The sequence below is a fragment of the Balaenoptera musculus genome, chromosome 7, assembly GCF_009873245.2.
Source record: "Balaenoptera musculus isolate JJ_BM4_2016_0621 chromosome 7, mBalMus1.pri.v3, whole genome shotgun sequence".
NCBI classification, from domain to species: Eukaryota; Metazoa; Chordata; class Mammalia; order Artiodactyla; family Balaenopteridae; genus Balaenoptera; species Balaenoptera musculus.
Window position 1 is genome coordinate 99,011,365 of NC_045791.1, and position 21,481 is coordinate 99,032,845.

General features: G+C 41.4%; 1 protein-coding gene across 2 annotated transcripts in view; it reads right to left on the reverse strand.

The window, feature by feature from the left end:
• Positions 1-7,710: 7,710 nt before the first annotated feature.
• Positions 7,711-21,481, reverse strand: part of SERPINE2 (serpin family E member 2) — a 74,734-nt gene continuing 60,963 nt past the window's right edge. For both annotated transcript variants that reach the window (XM_036857977.1, XM_036857976.1), the window contains exons 5-9: positions 17,204-17,402; positions 14,975-15,075; positions 12,300-12,386; positions 9,411-9,494; positions 7,711-8,459 (exon numbers count right to left, since the gene is read on the reverse strand). In XM_036857977.1, the coding sequence (XP_036713872.1) occupies positions 8,422-8,459; positions 9,411-9,494; positions 12,300-12,386; positions 14,975-15,075; positions 17,204-17,402 (509 nt within the window). In that variant the 3' untranslated portion in view covers positions 7,711-8,421. The remainder of the gene's footprint in view (positions 8,460-9,410; positions 9,495-12,299; positions 12,387-14,974; positions 15,076-17,203; positions 17,403-21,481) is intronic.

A 21,481-nucleotide genomic window follows, 5' to 3' on the forward strand; every position in this document is an offset into this window, starting at 1 on the left:
GTTTCATTGTAGCTTAATTTGCTATACCCAGGTTAGTGAACTTTGCCTCTCTAGTATGGCTTTAGCTAAAAAGTAATGTTATAACTTAACCTTTAGAAATGTAAGGGGCTGTTTATAATAATTAGGCATTTACATGAACTCTATTCTGTCTAGGTTTAAAATTCTGTATACTAATTAATTTCATAGTTATTCAATATCTATAAAACAAATGAATGGCAGGGAACATACTTTTTATGCTTTTAAAATAAAACAGAAATCAAAAGCAGCTTAAAATGTTGAAGCTAATGGAAAAATAAAGTATGCATTTATCAATTAGTATTCCATAATCATCATCATAACTACCATGTACCAGGCACTCTTCTAAGTATTTTATTATAACACGTTTAATTCAGTAGAGGACAAATCTTGAAAGAGTGTGTCCTTCTGGTTCTTTAATCCTTTGTGTTCAATTCAGTAATCCTCCTGCAAATTCCCTTTGATTTATTTCTTTTCAACTTTTTGGCAACAGTAATAATTTTTAGTTTCAGTCTGCCAGTAGTCACTCCCAGAGGTTAACAAGAAAAGTGGGACTTGGGAGATGAGAATAGAAAAGTGGTAAAATGTTTAAACTGACAGCACTTTTGCCATGAAATCTTTTTTATAAGGGAAGATGAAGGATCTCTGAAACTCCTTTCCTGAGACTGGTTAGGAAAGTGGACTTAATGTTATATGTAAGAGGGCTCACAGCTATGACAGCTAACACAGAGACTGCTTTTGGAGGGAGGTTTGAGAATGACCTAGTTGGCAGAATTAGGCTAAATGTAAACTATTTCACCTTTCTTTTGAGAGTAACTCCAACTCCTAATAATTCAACACAGGGATAGAGGACCAAATCCAGTAGTAAAATGCTACTCTTATGCATATCATCCATGACAAGTAAACCTGACTTGATAAGCATCTCATTGACACCATAGGAGGAAAGAGATTATAGAAAGTTTCTGGGACGCAAAAGATGGTACGTGTCCTCCGACCACTTACTCATCCAGCGTGTGCAAAATGTCAGATTCTAGCTAGAGCAGTGTTCTAATTTTATTTTAGTTGAATATTTTTTTGAAAAGTCTTTGGAGAACTCAGTTGCAAACTCCGTAATCCTTTCTTTTCCCCCATAAATTTGTGCTGATCTTTCTCCTGTTCAGGGCAGTTTGTAGGACCTTAATCTACAAGGTTGGAGGGGAACTAGCCTCAGGTTTTCAAGCTTCTAAACTTGAATGCTTTCAGATTAACATGTGGAACAAATCTAGCTCTAGTTCATGAAAACTGCTTTGCAAGAGATCCAAATCCCTTGAAGAAGAATGATTTCAACACAATTCTAAAGTCTTCTTAGAACCTAAATTAAGTTATACCTTTTAAAAGCACCCATTAAAACATGATGGACTAGAATGCAGAAAACAAATATGCTTTTGCACTTCGGTGTGAAATAGCTTGAAACTTGGAACCAACCTGGACAACTGCTTAATTTGCTGTATGAGAATAAATATTGCATAAGTTTGATGTGTGGGCAAGAGGAACATGTGTGTCTGAGGGTGTTGCCCAAAGGGGTTTGTACCCAAGAGCATTCAGTGACCATTCGGAGAACTCCTATTTGACTAAAGTCTAATCCGCGTTGAGAAGACAGTCGTTATGACCATAGGAAGTTGGTGGGATATAAAAGCACTGATACTTTACCTTGGCACCGGAGAAAGACATTTAAAGTCATTTGCTTTGAAATTCTGACACTCTTTCCCACCCTCCAGTTTCCTAAGTCCAAAATACAATTGCTCCAAAAAGATTCCTTAGCCAAAAATGTTAAGATTGATATCTACAGACTCAATTACACAAGGCTTATTCTTTTTAGTTCATATTATGTTTTTATTATATGCATATGTAAAATAGGGCATATTAGTCTCAAAAGTGTTTGATATGGTCATGAGAAAGTATTACTAGAAACTAGTAAACTATTATCCCAAGTAAGAATGGAACAAATGTGGCTTTTTGTGTTCGGCATGTGTTAGATTTTGGCCACAAGGTGGTGCTCTAACCCCACTTGCAGTGAAGTAATATATTAAGTGCTATTATGGAGAACACCGTTTTCTCCCTATACAGGAAAGATTGATTACATTTGATTACAGTGAAACATGACTTTTCTAGGCCCCTTACAGCTACAATATTTTATGACTTTATCTTCAGAAGCTAGTTCACCTCTCCCCTAAGGACGTAAGGTTAAGAGTTTCATGTATGAACAATTCATTTATGATGCCAAGGTATGGATGTTTGAGCTCTTTTATCTTTACTGGAAAGAGGGAGAATTGCAGGGCTGCCATGGATAAAACTTTGAAAAGACTTGTTTTTCCTCTTCTCTTTTTATGATGGCAGAAAATGCACTGCAGAGGCAAGGGAATCTCACTGTCCCTCTTGACACTTCATAAAACCAGATGTGGACCTTCTCATGGGGGGGTGGTCCAGCTCACAACGTTCCCCAGCTGAGGGTGGCCCCATGCTGCCCACGTCTGCATCCTTAAGCCCACTTTTTCTCTTCCCCTCAGCAGACCCCTGAGTCTTCTCCCAGTTGGTAAAGCCCTCCACCCTTGTTGCTAGGCCCTAGAGCTGTGGTTCGCAACTTTGGTTGACTATCAGAGCACTTGAAAGCCACAGTTCTCTCTGTAGGATACCAAGACTGATGGCTAGATTGAGTCGCATCTTGCAAACAGAGAACAATTTTTCCAGGAGAAAACTCATGCAGTCAAAAATCATAATCACAAGCACACACGCTCCTGAAAAAAGAAAGCTGTCTCGGCATCAGTGTCTGTGCTTTCCACTCGACGCTCATTTGCTCCTGTTCAATTATCCGGCTGCCTGTTAGTGCTCACCGATAACAGAAGACTAAGGGTTTTAAGAAAATTTTCCGAGAGAAAAACGATTGAGAAAATTAAATACATTAGCTTATTCCCCCTTCAACTGAGGAAGAACCCCATTAATTTGATTATTCACAGAACACCGTTTTACCATATCTGTTGTACATTAAAACTGCACAATGAACTAGTGAGTTTGTTTTAATGAGTTTTGCAGGAGAGATGAGGAATGAGGTCATTGTCAGCTAGAGAAGGACATTTCTAGTCAGAGGAGGAAGGGTTTACCTGACTTTCTGATAACACCTTCCTCTACATAAATTATTGATATCAGCGCCTCCACAGCAAGAAAACATGTCAGCAAGGGCCAGGAGATACTTACCAGCAGACGTTACAGTTAACAAGACACATACAGTCAAAAATCAGCTGACCATCCACAGATGAACTTGGCAATGGTGACCATTAGTTAGGCTCCAGACAACCTGCCACTAGGACTCAGGTTTTGGTCCTGGGATTGTTTTTTGTCTAGAAAGGACAAGCACAAAAGTCTGCCACGCTTCTCTTTACCTTTGGTAGTTGGGATTATAAACTGCAGATGAAGGAGGTATAACATTAAGGGATTAAAAAACTCATTTCCATTTTACTACCTCATATACAACAATTTAATCTGCAAACAACATACCTGATATCGTGTAGAGCAGTGGTTTCTCATTTAGCAAATTTCTCCTTTAAATCACAACATCTGTGTCCTTTTTTCTTCAAGGTTTGGAAGAGGGTCAAAGGGGCAGTTTGGGGAATCTTGAAAGAAACAGGGCTTTGGAGCCAGTGGTGTTGTCCACTCTTTGGCCGCCCGAAGTGGACTCTTGGTAGGACACAGTGTCTTTCAGCATTCACGGGAGGTCAAGGACATAGAGGTCGTCCACCAGCTCACCCAAACCTCACCTCTCCCAGGCAGTCACCGCCGATCACATTTACTCTGCCGGCTCTGAGCAAATCCCTGCCCTTCCTCCTTCAGTTTCTTAGGTCCCTTAATGTGGAGCACGTGTGTCCTTCAGTTTTTTTATTTTCAGGAAAACAAAGAGCTGCGGGTACAAAAGCCACTCCCTTGTGTCTTTCTGTAAAGTTCTCTTATGATTGGCAATTTTTTCAGGTCACCTGTCATCATTTCCTTTTTAAAACAAAGACTCGAAGGCCAACAAGACATAGCGCTTTCAACTTATTTGGGTCAGTGCCTACTCTTTTTTTTCATTGTGTCTCAGGCAGAATTGAAAGTCCCAGCACTTCCCTGGTGGTCCAGTGGGTAAGACTCTGCACTCCCGATGCAGGGGGCCCGGGTTTGATCCCTGGTTGGGAAACTAGATCCCGAATGCATGCCGCAACTAAAAGCTCACATGCTGCAACTTAAGAAGCTTGTGTGCCACAACTAAGACCTGGTGCAGCCAAAATAAATAAATAAATAAAAATAAATTAAAAAAAAAGAATGGAAAGTCCCCATCTCACTAAGTGTCAGAGGAGTGAGTTTACTAGTTGTTGTTCCCAGCTTTTCCAGAAGTCTACCGTTTTGTTACTTTAGGGAAATTGCAGCCTGTCTCCTGTCCGAACTCAGTATGACATCTAATCCATGTGTAGATTGTTTGCTCAAATATCTACATAGCAAATAAAGATTCCGACACCCAATTCCAGTGTGTGTGGGTTTTCCCTACACCAGCTGGGTGTCCTACAATTCAACTCAATTCCGACACTATCTACCCGGAGAGAGTATCATCAGATTCCATAGGTTAAGGGCTCAGGCCGGTAGGACTGCCTCCCACCTCGGATGCCAATTGCAAGCCCTGGTTGTTACCTGTGCTTCTGACCCACTGGCTATAAATCAGAGGTTTCCATGACCCCCTCCTTGGGTTCGATGAATTGGCTAGAGCAGCTCATAGAATGCAGAGGAACATCTTATTTACTAGATTACTGGTTTCTTACAAAAGGATATAACTCAAGAACAGCCAAATGGAAGAGACAAATAGGGCAGGGTCTGGGGGAAGGTCAAGGGCGAGGAGCTCTCAATGAGCATGCCGCTTTCCCTGTATCTCCATGTGCTCAGTTCACCAACCCAGAAGCTCTGCAAACCGTCATTTTGGATTTTCTCGGAGGCTTCATTTCATAAATACGACTGATTAGATCATTGGCCATCGGTGTGAACCCCTAGCCCCTCCCCCTGTCCCAGGACGTCAGGGGGGTGGGACTAAAAGTTCCAACCCCCTCCAATCACGTGGTGGGTCTCCTGGTGACCAACCCCCATCCTTGGGAGCAGGAAAAGCTACCTCATTAACATAACAAAAGACCCCTTTTTTGTGTTCCTCACTTAAGAAATTCCAAAGGTTTTGGGAGTTCTGTGCCAGAAATGGGGATGAAGACCAAATATATATTTCTTATTATAAATCGCAGCAGTACAGCAAACATGATCTTTTACCCCAGGTATGTCTTTTTTTTTTTTTAATTGATTCCTGATTTTATTTATTTATTTATTTATTTATTTTGACTGTGTTGGGTCTTCGTTTCTGTGCGAGGGCTTTCTCTAGTTGTGGCAAGCGGGGGCCACTCTTCATCGCGGTGCGCGGGCCTCTCACTATCGCGGCCTCTCTTGTTGCGGAGCACAGGCTCCAGACGCGCAGGCTCAGTAGTTGTGGCTCACGGGCCTAGCTGCTCCGCTGCATGTGGGATCTTCGGAGACCAGGGCTCGAACCCGTGTCCCCTGCATTGGCAGGCAGATTCTCAACCACTGCGCCACCAGGGAAGCACCCCCCCAGGTATGTCATTTTTGTGGCAGTCTCCATATTTTAAATTTATTCGTTTCCTTCAGGTAAAGCAGTTTTCATAAACTTTATCATTTTGGAGACAAGGCCGACAGACCCACTAAGTATATCAAAAGATAAAAGTTGAATTTTAGAAAAATAATAATTTGAGAGGAAATTTTTCCCCAAGTCCAGAGGTTATAAACAGGGTCTAAGAGTCAGCCAGGGTCAGAATCTGGATGTTGACTGGTAAGTGTAAAAAGTTAATAAACAGAAACTGCACTAGAGTCTGGAGACCAGAAGGGGGAGCTCTCACGCCCTGTGAAGACAGTTGAGTCCAACAGGGAAAAGACAGACTCCTTTCCCCGCAAGGACTCAGTCAATGGGAAGCCATGAACCCTTTGTTTATCACAGCCGCTCAACTTTCTTTTCTCCTCTATAAAAGCATTTCCTTCTCTTGCCATTGGCGTGGACTGTACGAGGCTTCCCAAAGTTGCAGACCCCGAATTGTAATTCTCTGCTGATCCCGAATAAACCCATCTTTGCTGGAGAAACACCTGGCATTCTACGTGTTTTAGGTCAACATGAGGAAAGGCTAAAGATGAGTAGTAGGTTGGGAGGATCAAATGAAAAATAGGATATATATAGTCTGAGAACCTTGATATTATGAATTTTCCATGAGATGTTTCCAAGTTTTGTATATCATAAATTTGAAATGCTATAATCTATTGAAGAGGCATTCAGAAATAGGACCAGATACTTCAAATTTTAATGTGCCCAGTAAAATTTGACTAATTTATTTTTACTGGGGAGCAGACTACCTGTATCATGTAACAGGGCCACTATATTGAAAGGCAAACTCTTCTGGTCCTTTCTGGAATGAGCAGTGCTGGAGTCAAGAGCCCAGGGATCTAGTCTTGACCCTGCGGCCACTTTTATATCCTCTCTCCTGGACTAATGACTACTTGATCCTACTTCCACATCTTGTAAATACACTTGCAATAGTTAGATACTTTGCTAGGCTAGGATTCTCTCTTTCCCTTCCAAAATCAAGTCACTTAGGGAAAGGACATATTTATCTTTGTACCACCTGGTACTTGGTACCCCATAGGTATATAAACGAATGAATGAATGAAGTGTATAATTCTCGAGTTACTGCTAACACTACTCCTTTTTTAAACTATTCAAAATAATATAACTGAATGGGATCAGAAAACTGGAAAACCAGTAAAACTACTTTAGAGGCATTAATAACTATACTAGCATGTTTGCTAGAATGCAAGTGGCCTCAGGTAACCCTTCAAAATGATTTTTTGGCATTTACTCTTAAATCAGGAAAACAATTGCCCCCTTTCTCCATTCTCTCTTGGTTAACCAAGGTATCCACACTTAAACAGTTGCAAACAGCAAAACTCAGTCCACTTGACGAATAAAAATTACAAATGGCAAACTGGTGGAGAGCTGAACGTGAGGTTTAAATGTATAAAGAGAGAGGAACAGAGCTTGAAGGTTAAAAAAAAAAAAGTTCAAAGTTTTGATAAGAAATATTTTTAAAAGCATTCTGATTTAGATAAGACTACCCAAATCTTTAGGAAATTAGTAAAAAAACAAAACAAAAACCAGGCAAATAAAAAATGGTAACATTAGAATTGTGATGAGTTCTCCAAAAACACAAAAGACCAAAAGCTTGTCATTTCGAAAAATAAAGGTTCGGCCTATCACCAAAAATGAAACAGTCACTGTTCACTAGGTAACTTCTTTCTGCTCTTGCTACAAAATCCCTACCTTTGTTGAGAAGCCTCAGCCCTCACCTGAGGAACCACAGCTGACATCAGAGATGGATTTACTGTGACTGTGGCTCCCCTGAGTGATCTGTAAACTGGCAAGTGCTGGGGCAGGGAACAGGGTCTGATTGCTAGGTTTGGAGGGAAGGGAAGGGAAGGCCAGGGGTTTCTTGCTGTTTGCCTAAGTGCAAAGGTTTACTAGAAGAGGCTGAGGTATTTTTAAAAGGCTATTTCTTTTGTTGTATTTTCAAATAGCAGAGAAATGGCTTTTTTTTTTTCTACTACTCATAACACTTTATTTTTACTTTGTACAAAATACAAAAATGCAAATCCAAAGAGTACAGAACAGTAGTGACAGGCACACTGCACAACAGCAAACCTTGTCTAGCAAGACATTAGTTTTTTAAACTTTATTTTAGCGAATACATGCATTATATAAAACAACAACAACAACAAAAACACACAAAGAGCCTAGAGATTTCGCTATTTCTATCCCCAAAGTAATTCTTACTATCAAGACTTTGGATGAGACAAAAAAAAAAATTTAAAAGGCCAATAATATTTTTTTCATATAAAAGTAAGAGCTACCATAAAATGTCCTTTTTTCCCCTCCCATCACACTGATTAATTTTTTTTCTGAAAAGCCACACATATAAACAAAACAAAACAAAGATCCTGAACTGTTCGGACAGTAAATACTCAAGAGGGTTGTTGACCTAGGTAACCACTCAGTAGTTTAAAGAATCTTTTAGACATTTTGAAGCCTTCTATTCATTTCTCAGTACAGTGTTCCAGCCATCTTGCCCTTTTTTCCCTTAACGCCTCCCAGAACAGAAATGCTGCATCATTGAGTCTCTGTTCCTAAGAACTAGTTTTGAAAAAGAAAGTAATGTACAAAAATATTTAACAGAACTATGAAAGATGTAGGAAAGGAGTCTTTTCTTCATAGCAAAGTAGTCTTTGCTTTGCATGGTTTCTTTTGTATATTCTTCAGGGTTTGTTTATCTGCCCCATGAATAAAACAGCACCTAGAGAATTAAAAGGAAACAACACATAACTCTATAAAAAAACAATCCTTAAAAGAAGATGGAAGGTATATTTAAGGGGAGGTTTCTGGGCTGTGTTTAACCCACTGCTCTTAAGCAGTGCTGTCCAATGGAACTTTTTGCAGTGATGGGAATGTGTGTATCTTCATTGTCCAATATGGTAGCCGCTGGTCACATGTGCCTACTGAGCCCTTGAAATGTGGCTAGTGTGATTAAGACACTGAATTTTTAATTACATTTCATTTTAGTTAATTAAGGTTAAAAAGCTAAGTATCCACATGTGGCTAGAGGCTCCCATATTGGACTGTTTGGCCCGGGAGCACACTAATTATAACAATGAAGATGCAATGAGATAAAAGGATAAGGAACTAGCTTATGTTATTGATTAAAAGCAGAGTAAAAGCTAGACTGTGTTAGTTTCTACTCTGTACCAACATGACGACAACGTCTCCACAAAGACAGTCTTAATTATTCTTCGTAACTGTATTAAGAGGTAGGAATTATTGTTATTCTAATTTTAAAGATGAAGCTAAAGGACAGAGCCAACTTTGAACCCATGACTCATGGAGCTAAGATAGACTGAATTAACAATTCTCAGGTCATAATAGCAGGGTGCCCTTTACGAAGGTTGAAGACAGGTAGCTTCCTGCAAAATTTACCTGCTGCATTTATAAAAAAAATCAGTAGACATCAAAATGCCCCAAAGGGCTGCAGAGCTCTCGAGATGTTAACAAAACAAAACAAAACCTAAAATTCTGTGTTTGAAAAATGCCATCACACTCTGTAAAAACAGCCTGATTTTCCTCTCTCTGTGAGGGGCGTGGGTACATTACTGAAAGCGTTGGCACTTGTTGACACATGGGACAAGGATTGAATCAGCGCTGCTGGAGTTAACTAACAGCTAGCAAACAACAGAGGAGGAGAATCACTTACCTGTAGGATTATGTCGGATGAAAAATAGAAAAGGTCTGTCTACTATAAACCAGGGAGGCGATGACCTTGCAATCAGAATCGCAGCTGCGGGAGGAAAAGGAAAATGCACTGTATGCCCAGCATGAGGCCAGCAAGGCAGCACGTAATTCAAGGCAGGACATGATGCCTGTCCCACAGGCTGGCCATGTAATAACAGGCCCAGTGGTCACCACTGACTGCACACCTGCCATGGGCCAGGCCCTTTCCATCCGTCCTCCTTTAGTCCACACAAGCCCCATCTCCTTTAATAAACGTACTTACTCCTTGTAGGGTTGTTATTAGGATTAAATGAAACATATTACAGCTCTTAGAACAGTGTTTGCCATTTAATAAACACCCAACGCATATTCACCGTTATTATTAGCTGTTTTTCATTCATACCATCTTCCTAGCTGATGCCTGGTCCCTGGGCCTTTTAGCTTATCCAAATCCTGCATCAAGGACCCGCTCACTTCTCATCCATTTTGTCTGTGCCTTCTTTGAGCACATCATCTAGACTGTCCTCTCACTGGCAGTGTAGACTGCTCATCTGGGACCTACTACCTTATACTGCTGTTCAACTCATCTGGTGTAGACATTGGACTTAGAAAGCAATCTTATTTAGGCTTATGGTCTTACACATGTTTACTCTGCCATTTACCAATGGTAGCTTTGATTTATAAGCCAGTGATAAGGCCTTGCAGGAGGGTAGATGCCTGGCATAACTGTCCCACGCTTGCTGCAATGACCCAGTCTTCTTCCTCAATCCCCTGGGAAGCATGAACGACTTGGACTTGATGTTATAAGGGAAACATCTGCACCTATGCTTGGGTAAACCGCTCAACCCAGGGTTATTTAAATTAAATCAACAGTTAGCAAGTGTTATGGACTGAATTGTACCCCCTCAAAACCTGTATACTGAATCCCTAACCCCAAATGTGACTGTATTTGGAGACAGGGCCTTTAAGGAAGTCTTTAAGCTTAAATGAGGCCACGAAGGTAGGGCCCTAATCCAATAGGACTGGTGTCCTTATAAGAAGAGAGGGAGATGCCAGGGATGTGAGCACACAGAGAGAAGGCCATGTGAGGACACAGTGAGAAGGTGGCCGTCTGCAAGCCAAGGAGAGAGGCCTCAGGAGAAAGGAACCCTGCCAACACCTTGATCTTGGACTTCTATTCTCCAGAACCATGAGAAATAAATTTCTGTTGCTTAAGCCTTCTAGTCTGTTGTACCTTGCTATGGCAGCCCTAGCAGACTAATACAGCAGGGCTGGCTTCAAGCGCATGTGATCGGGGCAGTCACAAGAGCCCCACACTCACAACGGCCCTGCACTTGGTTTAGTGCTCTGCTATTGCTGTCTTGAAATTCTTAATAAGTTTTGAACAAAGGGCTCCATATTTTCATTTTGCATAGGGCACTGCCTCTTAAGTAGTCAGTCCCGATAGTTATACCAATTTGGCAAAGTTGCTCAATAACGTTGGCAAAATTTAGAGGTCACTTTCTAGGTCGTTGTTTTAAACCCTATTTTAAAGGAATAAAAATTAAATGTTTATTCTAGAAAGGCAATAAAATGTCTATTTTGAGTATAAATGGTACCTTTTAATGACCAGAAATATTTGACCTACTTACAGGTATAGCTAAGATATTCACTTTACGAATTCACAGAGTTTGGCCAGATCTATTCATCCAATCTCATGTGGATAATTAGGGGGTATAAAAACCAACCTAAAATTGTTCTATTTTCTCCATTATATAAGCTATTGAGGAGAAAGCAAATGTGGATGTTCTAATTATCGAGGAAGGCTGCATAGCAATCTTGCTGTAATTCAATAGTTGCTTGTTAATTCTTTTTTTTTTTTTAAAGAAATTCATGTTCTTTTATTTATTTATTTATTTATTTATGACTGTGTTGAGTCTTCGTTTCTGTGCAAGGGCTTTCTCTAGTTGCGGCAAGTGGGGACCACTCTTTTTTTTTTTTTAATTTTTATTTATTATTTATTTATTATGTTTATTTTTGGCTGTGTTGGGTCTTCGTTTCTGTGCGAGGGCTTTCTCCAGTTGCGGCGAGTGGGGGCCACTCTTCATCACGGTGCACGGACCTCTCACCATCGCGGCCTCTCTTGTTGCGGAGCACAGGCTCCAGATGCGCAGGCTCAGTAATTGTGGCTCATGGGCCCAGTTGCTCCGTGGCATGTGGGATCTTCCCAGACCAGGGCTCGAACCCGTGTCCCGTGCATTGGCAGGCAGATTCTCAACCACTGCGCCACCAGGGAAGCCCTGCTTGTTAATTCTTCACTTCGTCCTTCGTCCAGACCCAGTTGGCTATTTTCCTATTAGTAGTTGCTATTATTTTATGTTCTAATGTGAAGATGGGTCTTTTCTGTCGATAAGAATCCACAATATGCTTCATCCTTCTGAGAGCGGGGTCAGTAAACTACCGTCCTTAGGCCAAGTCTGAGGGGCCCCGCTTTTATGAAGAAAGATTTATTGGAACACAGCCACGCCCATTTGCCTGTATAGTCTATGCTGCTTTCACACTGCAAGGGTAGAGTTGAGAAGTTGTGAGCGACCCTGTATAGCTCACAAAGCAGAAACTATATACTATCTAGCTTTTTATAGAAAAAGGTTGCCAACTCCTGTCCTAGAGGAATTTCTACTGAAGTGCTTTCCTTAATGTAACAGACTCTGAGCTTCGTGGATGCAGATCCTCCTAAAGTCACCACTGTCTCCCGAGGGTCAGTCCACAGTGCCTGGCTAGAAATAGGGCTCAGGACACATTAGTTGATGAGTGGACCAGGGTACACTTGCTCCCTTCACCAGGACCAGTCCTGCCCAGGACTTACTTACTTGCTGACCCAGGGCTTACTTACTTGTTGCTGCTGAAGCTTTGGTTCCATCTTCACTGACTTCGATTTTCGCTTTTTGCAAGATGTGAGAAACATGAAGGTTTTCTGACCCTGTTCCCAGAAAATAAAACAAAAACAGCATTTATTTGATATGCAGGCCATCGGGTTAGTGGGGGAAGTAACCTCAAAGCCATGGCAAGCTCCAATTCTTAAAAGGTGTCAGAAGAAGTGACCTCTTACAGTCCTGGTGATTGAAGGCTGTATGTAGGGTCACCCACAGTTAATTTCAGTCTCTGCTAAGTGAACTGTGACATCACTTCAGAGGAGGGAGTCCCGGACCCCAAATGTGTTAGTGACTCTATCAATTCAACTCTGATCACTAAGAATTTTATTAAAAAATGAAAAGAGCAGGGCTTTAAAAAGGTTTAAAGGTTAGCCTAGTTTTCCAGAAGAAGCAAGCCAACAATATTATTTTTCAATTACAGAATGTCAGATCCAGAAAAAAATATGGCACTTACAGATGGGGGAAAGTGAGGCCCAGAGTGTTAAGAAATCTGTCCCCCAATCAAGTGGCTAATTAGTGGCATGGTAAGTGCTGTCTTTTTTTTTTTTTTTTTAATTAATTAATTAATTTATTTATTTATTTTTGGCTGTGTTGGGTCTTCGTTTCTGTGCGAGGGCTTTCTCTAGTTGTGGCGAGTGGGAGCCACTCCTCATCACGGTGCGCGGGCCTCTCACTGTCGCGGCCTCTCTTGTTGCAGAGCACAAGCTCCAGACACGCAGGCTCAGTAGTTGTGGCTCACGGGCCTAGCCGCTCCGCGGCATGTGGGATCTTCCCAGACCAGGGCTCGAACCCACGTCCCCTCCACTGGCAGGCAGATTCTCAACCACTGCGCCACCAGGGAAGCCCAGTGCTGTCTTTTCATAACAAAAGTCACTCATCTTATGGGCATATTGGTGAAGAATAGGAGCAGAGTTTAGGCTGCTCTGGAGGGCCAGGCTCATAAATGGAGCCGTGCCTCTGGGACCTTCTAGTGAATTCACTTTCCTTCTCAGCGAATCTTACCATTCCAGCAACGCCCACTGGGGTTAGCATTTGAGGAGAATGCAAACAGAAGTTAATGGTGACCTTGATGGGACACAGGTCTGACGCAAATGGAGAAAGTGCTTTTTGGGTCATCTGCACCGACGCTCGGCTCTAATGTGACCAATCATGAATGAGAGGCACGTTTGCAGGGACCACGTCACCTGCACGGTTGAACAGAACATCTCAGGAGAATTTCTGGCACCTGGTCCTCCCTCTGAACACCTGTGAATGCCCTGCGACTGCTATCTAGTACTTAAGCTACAAAGCTAATCCTGAAGGGGAAAGGGCAGGTTAAAACAGTGCTTCTCAGGGCTTCCCTGGTGGTGCAGTGGTTAGGAATCCGCCTGCCAGTGCAGGGGACACGGGCTCAAGCCCTGGTCTGGGAAGATCCCACATGCCGCGGAGCAACTGAGTCCGTGCGCCACAACTACTGAGCCTGCGCTCTAGAGCCTGTGAGCCACAACTACTGAGCCCGAGTGCCACAACTACTGAAGCCCGTGCGCCTCGATCCTGTGCTCTGCAACGAGAAGCCACCACAATGAGAAGCCGGTGCACTGCAAGGAAGAGTAGCCCCCGTTCGCCACAACTAGAGAAAGCCCGCACGTAGCAATGAAGATCGAACGCAGCCATAAATAAATAAATAAATTTATTAAAAAAAACCCAAAACAGTGCTTCTCAAACTTCACTGGGATGAGGAATCTTGTTAAAGCGAAGACGCTGATTCAGTAGGTCTGGATCAGACCCAAAATTGTGAATTTCAAACAAGGTGATGCTAATGCCGCTGGATGGGGGAAGAGAGTTTGGTTCAAAAGGGATGAGAGTATCAGAACATCCATGGAGCTTCAGTTTCACCAGGGAAGTCGCCTTAATCCCCAGCACAGGTACTCAGGTGTTCACTAGCAGGCAACTGAGGTTGGTAATGAACTGTTTGCTTATCACTCAGGGGAAAAATACAACATGGAGCACAAATCATGTTTAAGCCATGCCTTTGGCAGGAGGTGGCTATGCTCTAACTTAAAAAGACAAAGGACCGACCGTTCAAATATGACTCTAGGAAAAAATTACATGTACTGGCAAATGAAGGAATACTATACCAGCTGTGTCCTAGATGGTTTGGCAAAGGAAAGCTCTAATCAGACTCCTTTGAATTTATATTATTTCAGATTAATGGGTGATGAGATGCCAAAATACCTATCTGAATATAGTGGTGCCTGCTGTAGTTTGGTGGAAGTAAGCATTTGAGAGCTCAAAAATCTTGATTTTGAAAATTTGAAAATACAGGGGAAAAGTTTGCATTTGGAAAAGGAAGAGACTAATGTCTAATTAAGAGCCAAATTTTTAGGTAACAGAGACAACACATGAAATGCTTCTTTAAATGTGTGGGATCGTGTGGGCTTCACATGAAATGTACATGTGAAATGTAGGGATGGATGACTTATGCTGATTTAAGTGATGAAGGCTCAACAGCATACTTTGGTGATATATCAGATTAAACCTTGGAGAGTTTTATGGCAGCACATTCCTAATTTTGACCTTTTCTCTCTGAACAAATCAGAGACTCAATCTGTAACATACTCCACAAGTTTAAGAGCAAGTTTTAAATTGAACATACTTGTTATTTTTGCAAAATTTGCCTTTGATGGATCAAACATATCGGTGATGCCAAGGACCTTCAGCGGCTCCTTCAAATCTGTTTGTGCTACAGCTGTGAACCTAGCACGAAAGCAGAAAATAGGGGGGAAATCAATATACTATAAATGATATAAAATGATATACTCAGTGCCAGTGGAAAAAAGGTTTACAAACAGATCCTTTTTAAAGTACACTCTGAACACCTATATCTTTAATTTTAATCCCAAGATTTAAGTACCAGGTAAGTAGAGAACAACTCGTCTCTCAAACACATACCTGGCAAAATGGCACAGTATCAGCAAGTAGGGGTGTCCTTACCCTCATGGGCAATAGGCTCCCCATTCCAGTCCTAGGAAGATCTACAGAAGCACTTTCTCTTATGCTGATGGGGAGACGCAGGGTTGCAATAGGGAAGAACCTCTGTATGCTATTACAAGTTAATCATTAAAGGGATGTTGCCTATAAGTTTAATTACACATAAATGGCCCATCTCTGGGAACCCTGCCTCCCAGGTAATGAGCATTAAGCTAAAATACCTTTGTTTAGCTCACAGGAAACATCCTGACCAGGCCCAACTGTGAATGACTGCAGGAAGGAAGAAATGAACACATCCCCTCTGGAGGCTGACGGGAACCAGGAAATGTTTGACTTTACTCCCTCCCCTTTTAGTATAAAAGAAGCCTGAATTCTAACTCGGGGAAGATGGTTCTTTGGGACACTAGTCCACCATCTTCTCCATCTGCTGGCTTTCTGAATAAAGTTGCTATTCCTTGATATTTCTTGATTGACTGGTCTGTCATGCGGCGAGAAATACAAGCTTGGACTCGGTAACAGGGTGTTGATGAGTGTCTGGTATTCTGGAATGTCTATCTATGGGTTCTTCCCCATACCCAACCACAGAGCCATGATCTTGGCTGCTGTAAGAGCCACCATACTTACTGGGATTGGGGATGGTCAAAAGAGAGGAAATACATTCCTGCTGGTTCGTGTTGGGATTCTGGAAGCCTTTTACCATTAAAACAGGGGCAAACATTAGGAATGGTATTCATTTGGGTTTGATATGGATTTCTTGGATATTTGTGGACTATCTGGCATTAGAGCTATAGATATGTAAATGTCAGTTATTAAATCTATCATCAGAGGATGTTTTACCAGATTTTATCACATCCTGGGGGAAAGCAGCAAGGGTAAGTGAGCAGATTCTCATCACAGATGGGCTATTATGGTAATTTATATAGTAATTTACCATTATAACTATAATTTATGTACATCACCAGCTTCTTCATTTATAGCAAGCACTGCCTATGTGAAGGCTTATTTTACAACAAAAAGAAATACTCTTGGGAGAATTACTAATACTAATACTAATAAGAATTACTAATATTTATTATGAATGTACTCTTCTGATTACTTAACTCAGTGGCTAGAGAATTAAAAGCTATTAGAACTGGAAGGTATTGCCACCACCACTGAGGCCTGGGTGGTTTAAAGCCCTGGATACTGACAAAACAGTAATGTTGAAAAGTTTATAAAAAGGGGACATTCACTGCCTGCTTCACAGATCTGGGCAAAGTATTCTCTGACCTGTTAGAAATTTAGGAATCAGACAGAATTTGGGATTCCTTTCCCCTTGGTTTCAAGTCCTAACAGTTCAGGTTTCATCTATATTATACTTTTAGGGTATAATAGAAAAACTGCCCTAGATACTAATGTAAGAACTCTGCCTGGGTGGCTTCAAAATATTTCCTTATTACCTACCTTTTGGACCTTGGTCTTTAGCAACTTCCAGCTAAAACTTAAGTACCTAGAATGAAACTCCTTATCAAAACACACAGAGCACTACTAAACTTTATTGTATTTTCAGCATACTGTCAGATGATGATTTGCATCTGCTTTTCAGTCTTTTGAACAGTGACCTATATTAAAAGCCCTTGTAGTGGCACAAGAGCTGTAGTCTTGTGGAGGCTTAGAGACCAGGCTGCCTTCTTTCCTTCCCCGTCATCACTATCCTGCCATATAAGAGGCACAGGGATTGAAAACCAACTTTTACAAAAGCACAGCCTTGTAGTCCCACCATGCAATTTCTGCAAAATAAGGCAGGTTTCATGATGAGTCTATTTCAGCCTTCAGTTGGCCAGTATCTGACACAATCACTCCCAGGGATCGAGTAGTCCTGTTGTTTTCTCTTTTAGGGAAAGGGGCTACTTACTTGGGCAGGATGACCTGCACCCTCTTGGGCACCATGGTGCTCATCCAGCTGTCTATGGTCTTGGTGCTGATGTGCGGGATGATGGCCGAGAGTGGGGTGGAGCTCTCTGTCGGCAGCGCAATCAGCATGCTGATGCTCTCCCCGTGGTAGGGCAGCTCGATGAAGTTGTACCATAAGTCACTGGGGGTGCTTGTAGACCCTAAAGAAATCAGAGGCAGGTTCAGTGCATCCTTGGTGACTTCCAGAAGGGGCATGAATGGTTGCTGATCGCCAGGGTAGCTTCAGAGGGAAGAGAGCAATTCAGGTTGAGAACTTCCCTATTCTAAAAATAGCTTGCTTAAAAAACCCTCAACAAAATACTAGCAAACAGAATCCAACAACACATTAAAAGGATCATACACCATGATCAAGTGGGATTTATCCCAGGGATGCAAGGATTCTTCAATATACACAAATCAATCAATGTGATACACCATATTAACAAATTAAAGAATAAAAACCATATGGTCATCTCAATAGATGCAGAAAAAGCTTTGGACAAAATTCAACACCCATTTATGATAAAAACTCTCCAGAAAGTGGGCATAGAGGGAACCTACCTCAACATAATAAAGGCCATATACAACAAACTCACAGCAAACATCATTCTCAATGGTGAAAAACTGAAAGCATTTCCACTAAGATCAGGAGCAAGACAAGGATGTCCACTCTCGCCACTATTATTCAACAGAGTTTTGGAAGTCCTAGCCACGGCAATCAGAGAAGAAAAAGAAATAAAAGGAATACAAATTGGTAAAGAAGAAGTAAAACGGTCACTGTTTGCAGATGACACAATACTATACATAGAGAATCCTAAAGATGCCACCAGAAAACTACTAGAACTAATCAATGAATCTGGTAAAGTTGCAGGATACAAAATTAATGCACAGAAATCTCTTGCATTCCTATACACTAATGATGAAAGATCAGAAAGAGAAATTAAGGAAACACTCTCATTTAGCATTGCAACAAAAAGAATAAAATACCTAGGAATAAACCTACCTAGGGAGACAAAAGACCTGTATGCAGAACACTATAAGACAATGATGAAAGAAATTAAAGATGATACAAACAGATGGAGAGATACACCATGTTCTTGGATTGGAAGAATCAATATTGTGAAAATGACTATACTACCTAAAGCAATCTACAGATTCAATGCAATCCCTATCAACTTACCAATGGCATTTTTTACGGAACTAGAACAAAAAATCTTAAAATTTGTATGGAGACACAAAAGACCCCAAGTAGCCAAAACAATCTTGAGGGAAAAAAATGGAGCTGGAGGAATCAGACTCCCTGACTTCAAACTATACTACAAAGCAACAGTAATCAAGACAATATGGTACTGGCACAAAAACAGAAATATAGATCAATGGAACAGGTTAGAAAGCCCAGAGATAAACCCACACACCTATGGTCAACTAATCTATGACAAAGGAGGCAAGGATATACAATGGAGAAAAGACAGTCTCTTCAATAAGTGGTGGTGGGAAAACTGGACAGCTACATGTAAAAGAATGAAATTAGAACACTCCCTAACACCATACACAAAAACAAACTCAAAATGGATTAAAGACCTAAATGTAAGACCGGACACTATAAAACTCTTAGAGGAAAACATAGGAAGAACACCCTTTGACATAAATCACAGCAAGATCTTTTTTGATCCACCTCCTAGAGTAATGGAAATGAAAACAAAAATAAACAAATGGGACCTAATGAAACTTAAAAGCTTTTGCACAGCAAAGGAAACTACAAACAAGACAAAAAAGACAACCCTCAGAATGGGAGAAAATATCTGCAAACAAATCAACGGACAAAGGATTAATCTCCAAAATATATAAACAGCTCATGCACCTCAATATTAGAAAAACAAACAACTGAATCCAGAAATGGGCAGAAGACCTAAATAGACATTTCTCCAAAGAAGACATACAGATGGCCAAGAAGCACATGAAAATCTGCTCATCATCACCAATTATTAGAGAAATGCAAATCAAAACTACAATGAGGTATCACCTCACGTCAGTTAGAATGGGCATCATCAGAAAATCTACAAACAACAAATGCTGGAGAGGGTGTGGAGAAAATGGAACCCTTTTGCACTGTTGGTGGGAATGTAAATTGATACAGCCACTTTGGAGAACAGTATGGAGGTTCCTTAAAAAACTAAAAATAGAATTACCATATGACCCAGCAATCCCACTACTGAGCATATACCCAGGGAAAACCATAATTCAAAAAGACACATGCACCCCAATGTTCATTGCAGCACTATTTACAATAGCCAGGTCATGGAAGCAACCTAAATGCCCATCGACAGATGAATGGATAAAGAAGATGTGGTACATATATACAATGGAATATTACTCAGCCATAAAAAGGAATGAAATTGGGTCATTTGTAGAGACGTGGATGAATCTAGAGACTGTCATACAGAGTGAAGTAAGTCAGAAAGAGAAAAACAAATATCGTATATTAATGCCTATATGTGGAACCTAGAAAAATGGTACAGATGAACTGGTTTGCAGGGCAGAAATAGAGACACAGATGTAGAGAACAAACGTATGGACAACAAGGGGGGAAAGCGGCGGGGGGGGGCTGGTGGTGGTGGGATGAATTGGGCGATTGGGATTGACATGTATACACAGATGTGTATAAAACTGATGACTAATTAGGACCTGCTTTATAAAAAAATAAATAAAATAAAATTCAAAAATTCAAAAATAAATAAAAAATAAAAATAGCTTGCTTAGAAAGTCAAAGATAAGGGCAATTATTTCTTCCTTCCCTGGTAAAGAATTCTTTAGTCTAGACATGTCTTAACAGAATGCCCTTGGCCGTCACTAAAGTCATACTAATTCTGTTGAGTAGAACTTAACTAGATCACAAGGCACTTAGAATACAGTACTTTGCAAGTTGACCCTTATCATATGGATGAAGGAATGAATCTGAGCTGCCTAAGAATGATTCTTTTGGTGGCGTCTCCGAATGCATGTGAAGAGGAGGGGGGAAGGGAGGGGGTACACAGCTTCCACTGTTTAGGGTCCACTCTGTGGCAGGCCCACACCAACCACCCCAACGCAATTAGCATCTACAGCGCCCCACCAGGTACGTATACGCAGTCCTATTTTACAGCTGGGGAGGCTACAATTAGAGAAATTAAGTAACTTACCAAGGGACACATGGCTAAAAAGTGGACCAGGACTCAGTACGGACTCAGTACGTCTAATGCCACAGATGATCCTCCTTCACTGCCTGACTTCCTACTCACTCTTCATTCATTCCAGTAACTACCATTAGGGCTTTTTGATACTTTATGGTACTTGTGCTTACTGATGAAAACCCATGAAGGATTTAAACCAGCATTTCTCAGAATGTCATCTAGAGAACACACAACCTGCAAGACGTCTGGTAGACAAAACGGATTCCACATCCCAGGAAGTTGAGGAAGCACCAGACACTTGATTCTTCCTGCAGATTCATAATATACACCAATGCTAGAAAGGCTCTGAGATATCCCGAAGAAAACTGTTTAACTCTAGTTATTCTCAGGTTTCCCAAACTAATTTTATCTTGGAACCCTTTTATCCCCACGTAAAATGTTCAAAACATTTAGCAACTGAGCAGCACAGCTGAGCACTGCCCATCCGAGCGGACGCAAGTGCAGACATTATGGGCGCTGGAGAGAAGCCCAGGGTATGAGCATGGGGCCCAGAGGGGCCATGAACTCCCAGGAGAAAAAGCCTTCCACAGAGCATGCCTTAGGAGCCCACGGAACCTTTACATTAGACATGCGATGGGAGAGTTGTAAGAATTAACCAGGTGAATGGAAAACCAGCATTTCTAGATGACGGTGGATGTCTGAAATGTTTTCTGAAACACTTCCAACTTTTGAAGAAGACCTCGGTGATCTTGCTGAGGTTACTTAACCTCTGTGTGCCTCCTGGTTTGGAGAATGGAGAGACCAGGGATATTGAAAGTGTGTAGCTCACAGGATTGTTGTGATGATGAAAGTAGAAGACATACACGTATAAGGTACTCAGCAGGGCCTGGCCCACGGTGGGTGCCCAGTGAACACCGGCTCCCTCTCCCTCCTCCTCTGAATGACCCGGAAGGACAACATATTTAAGAACGAGAGAAAAGAGAAAGCGAGTTTCTCTCATGATTGTCACTTGTCTTTTCTTTGGGGATGACTTTGCTAATCACTGCATCTGAGACAAGGAACGTCAGTAA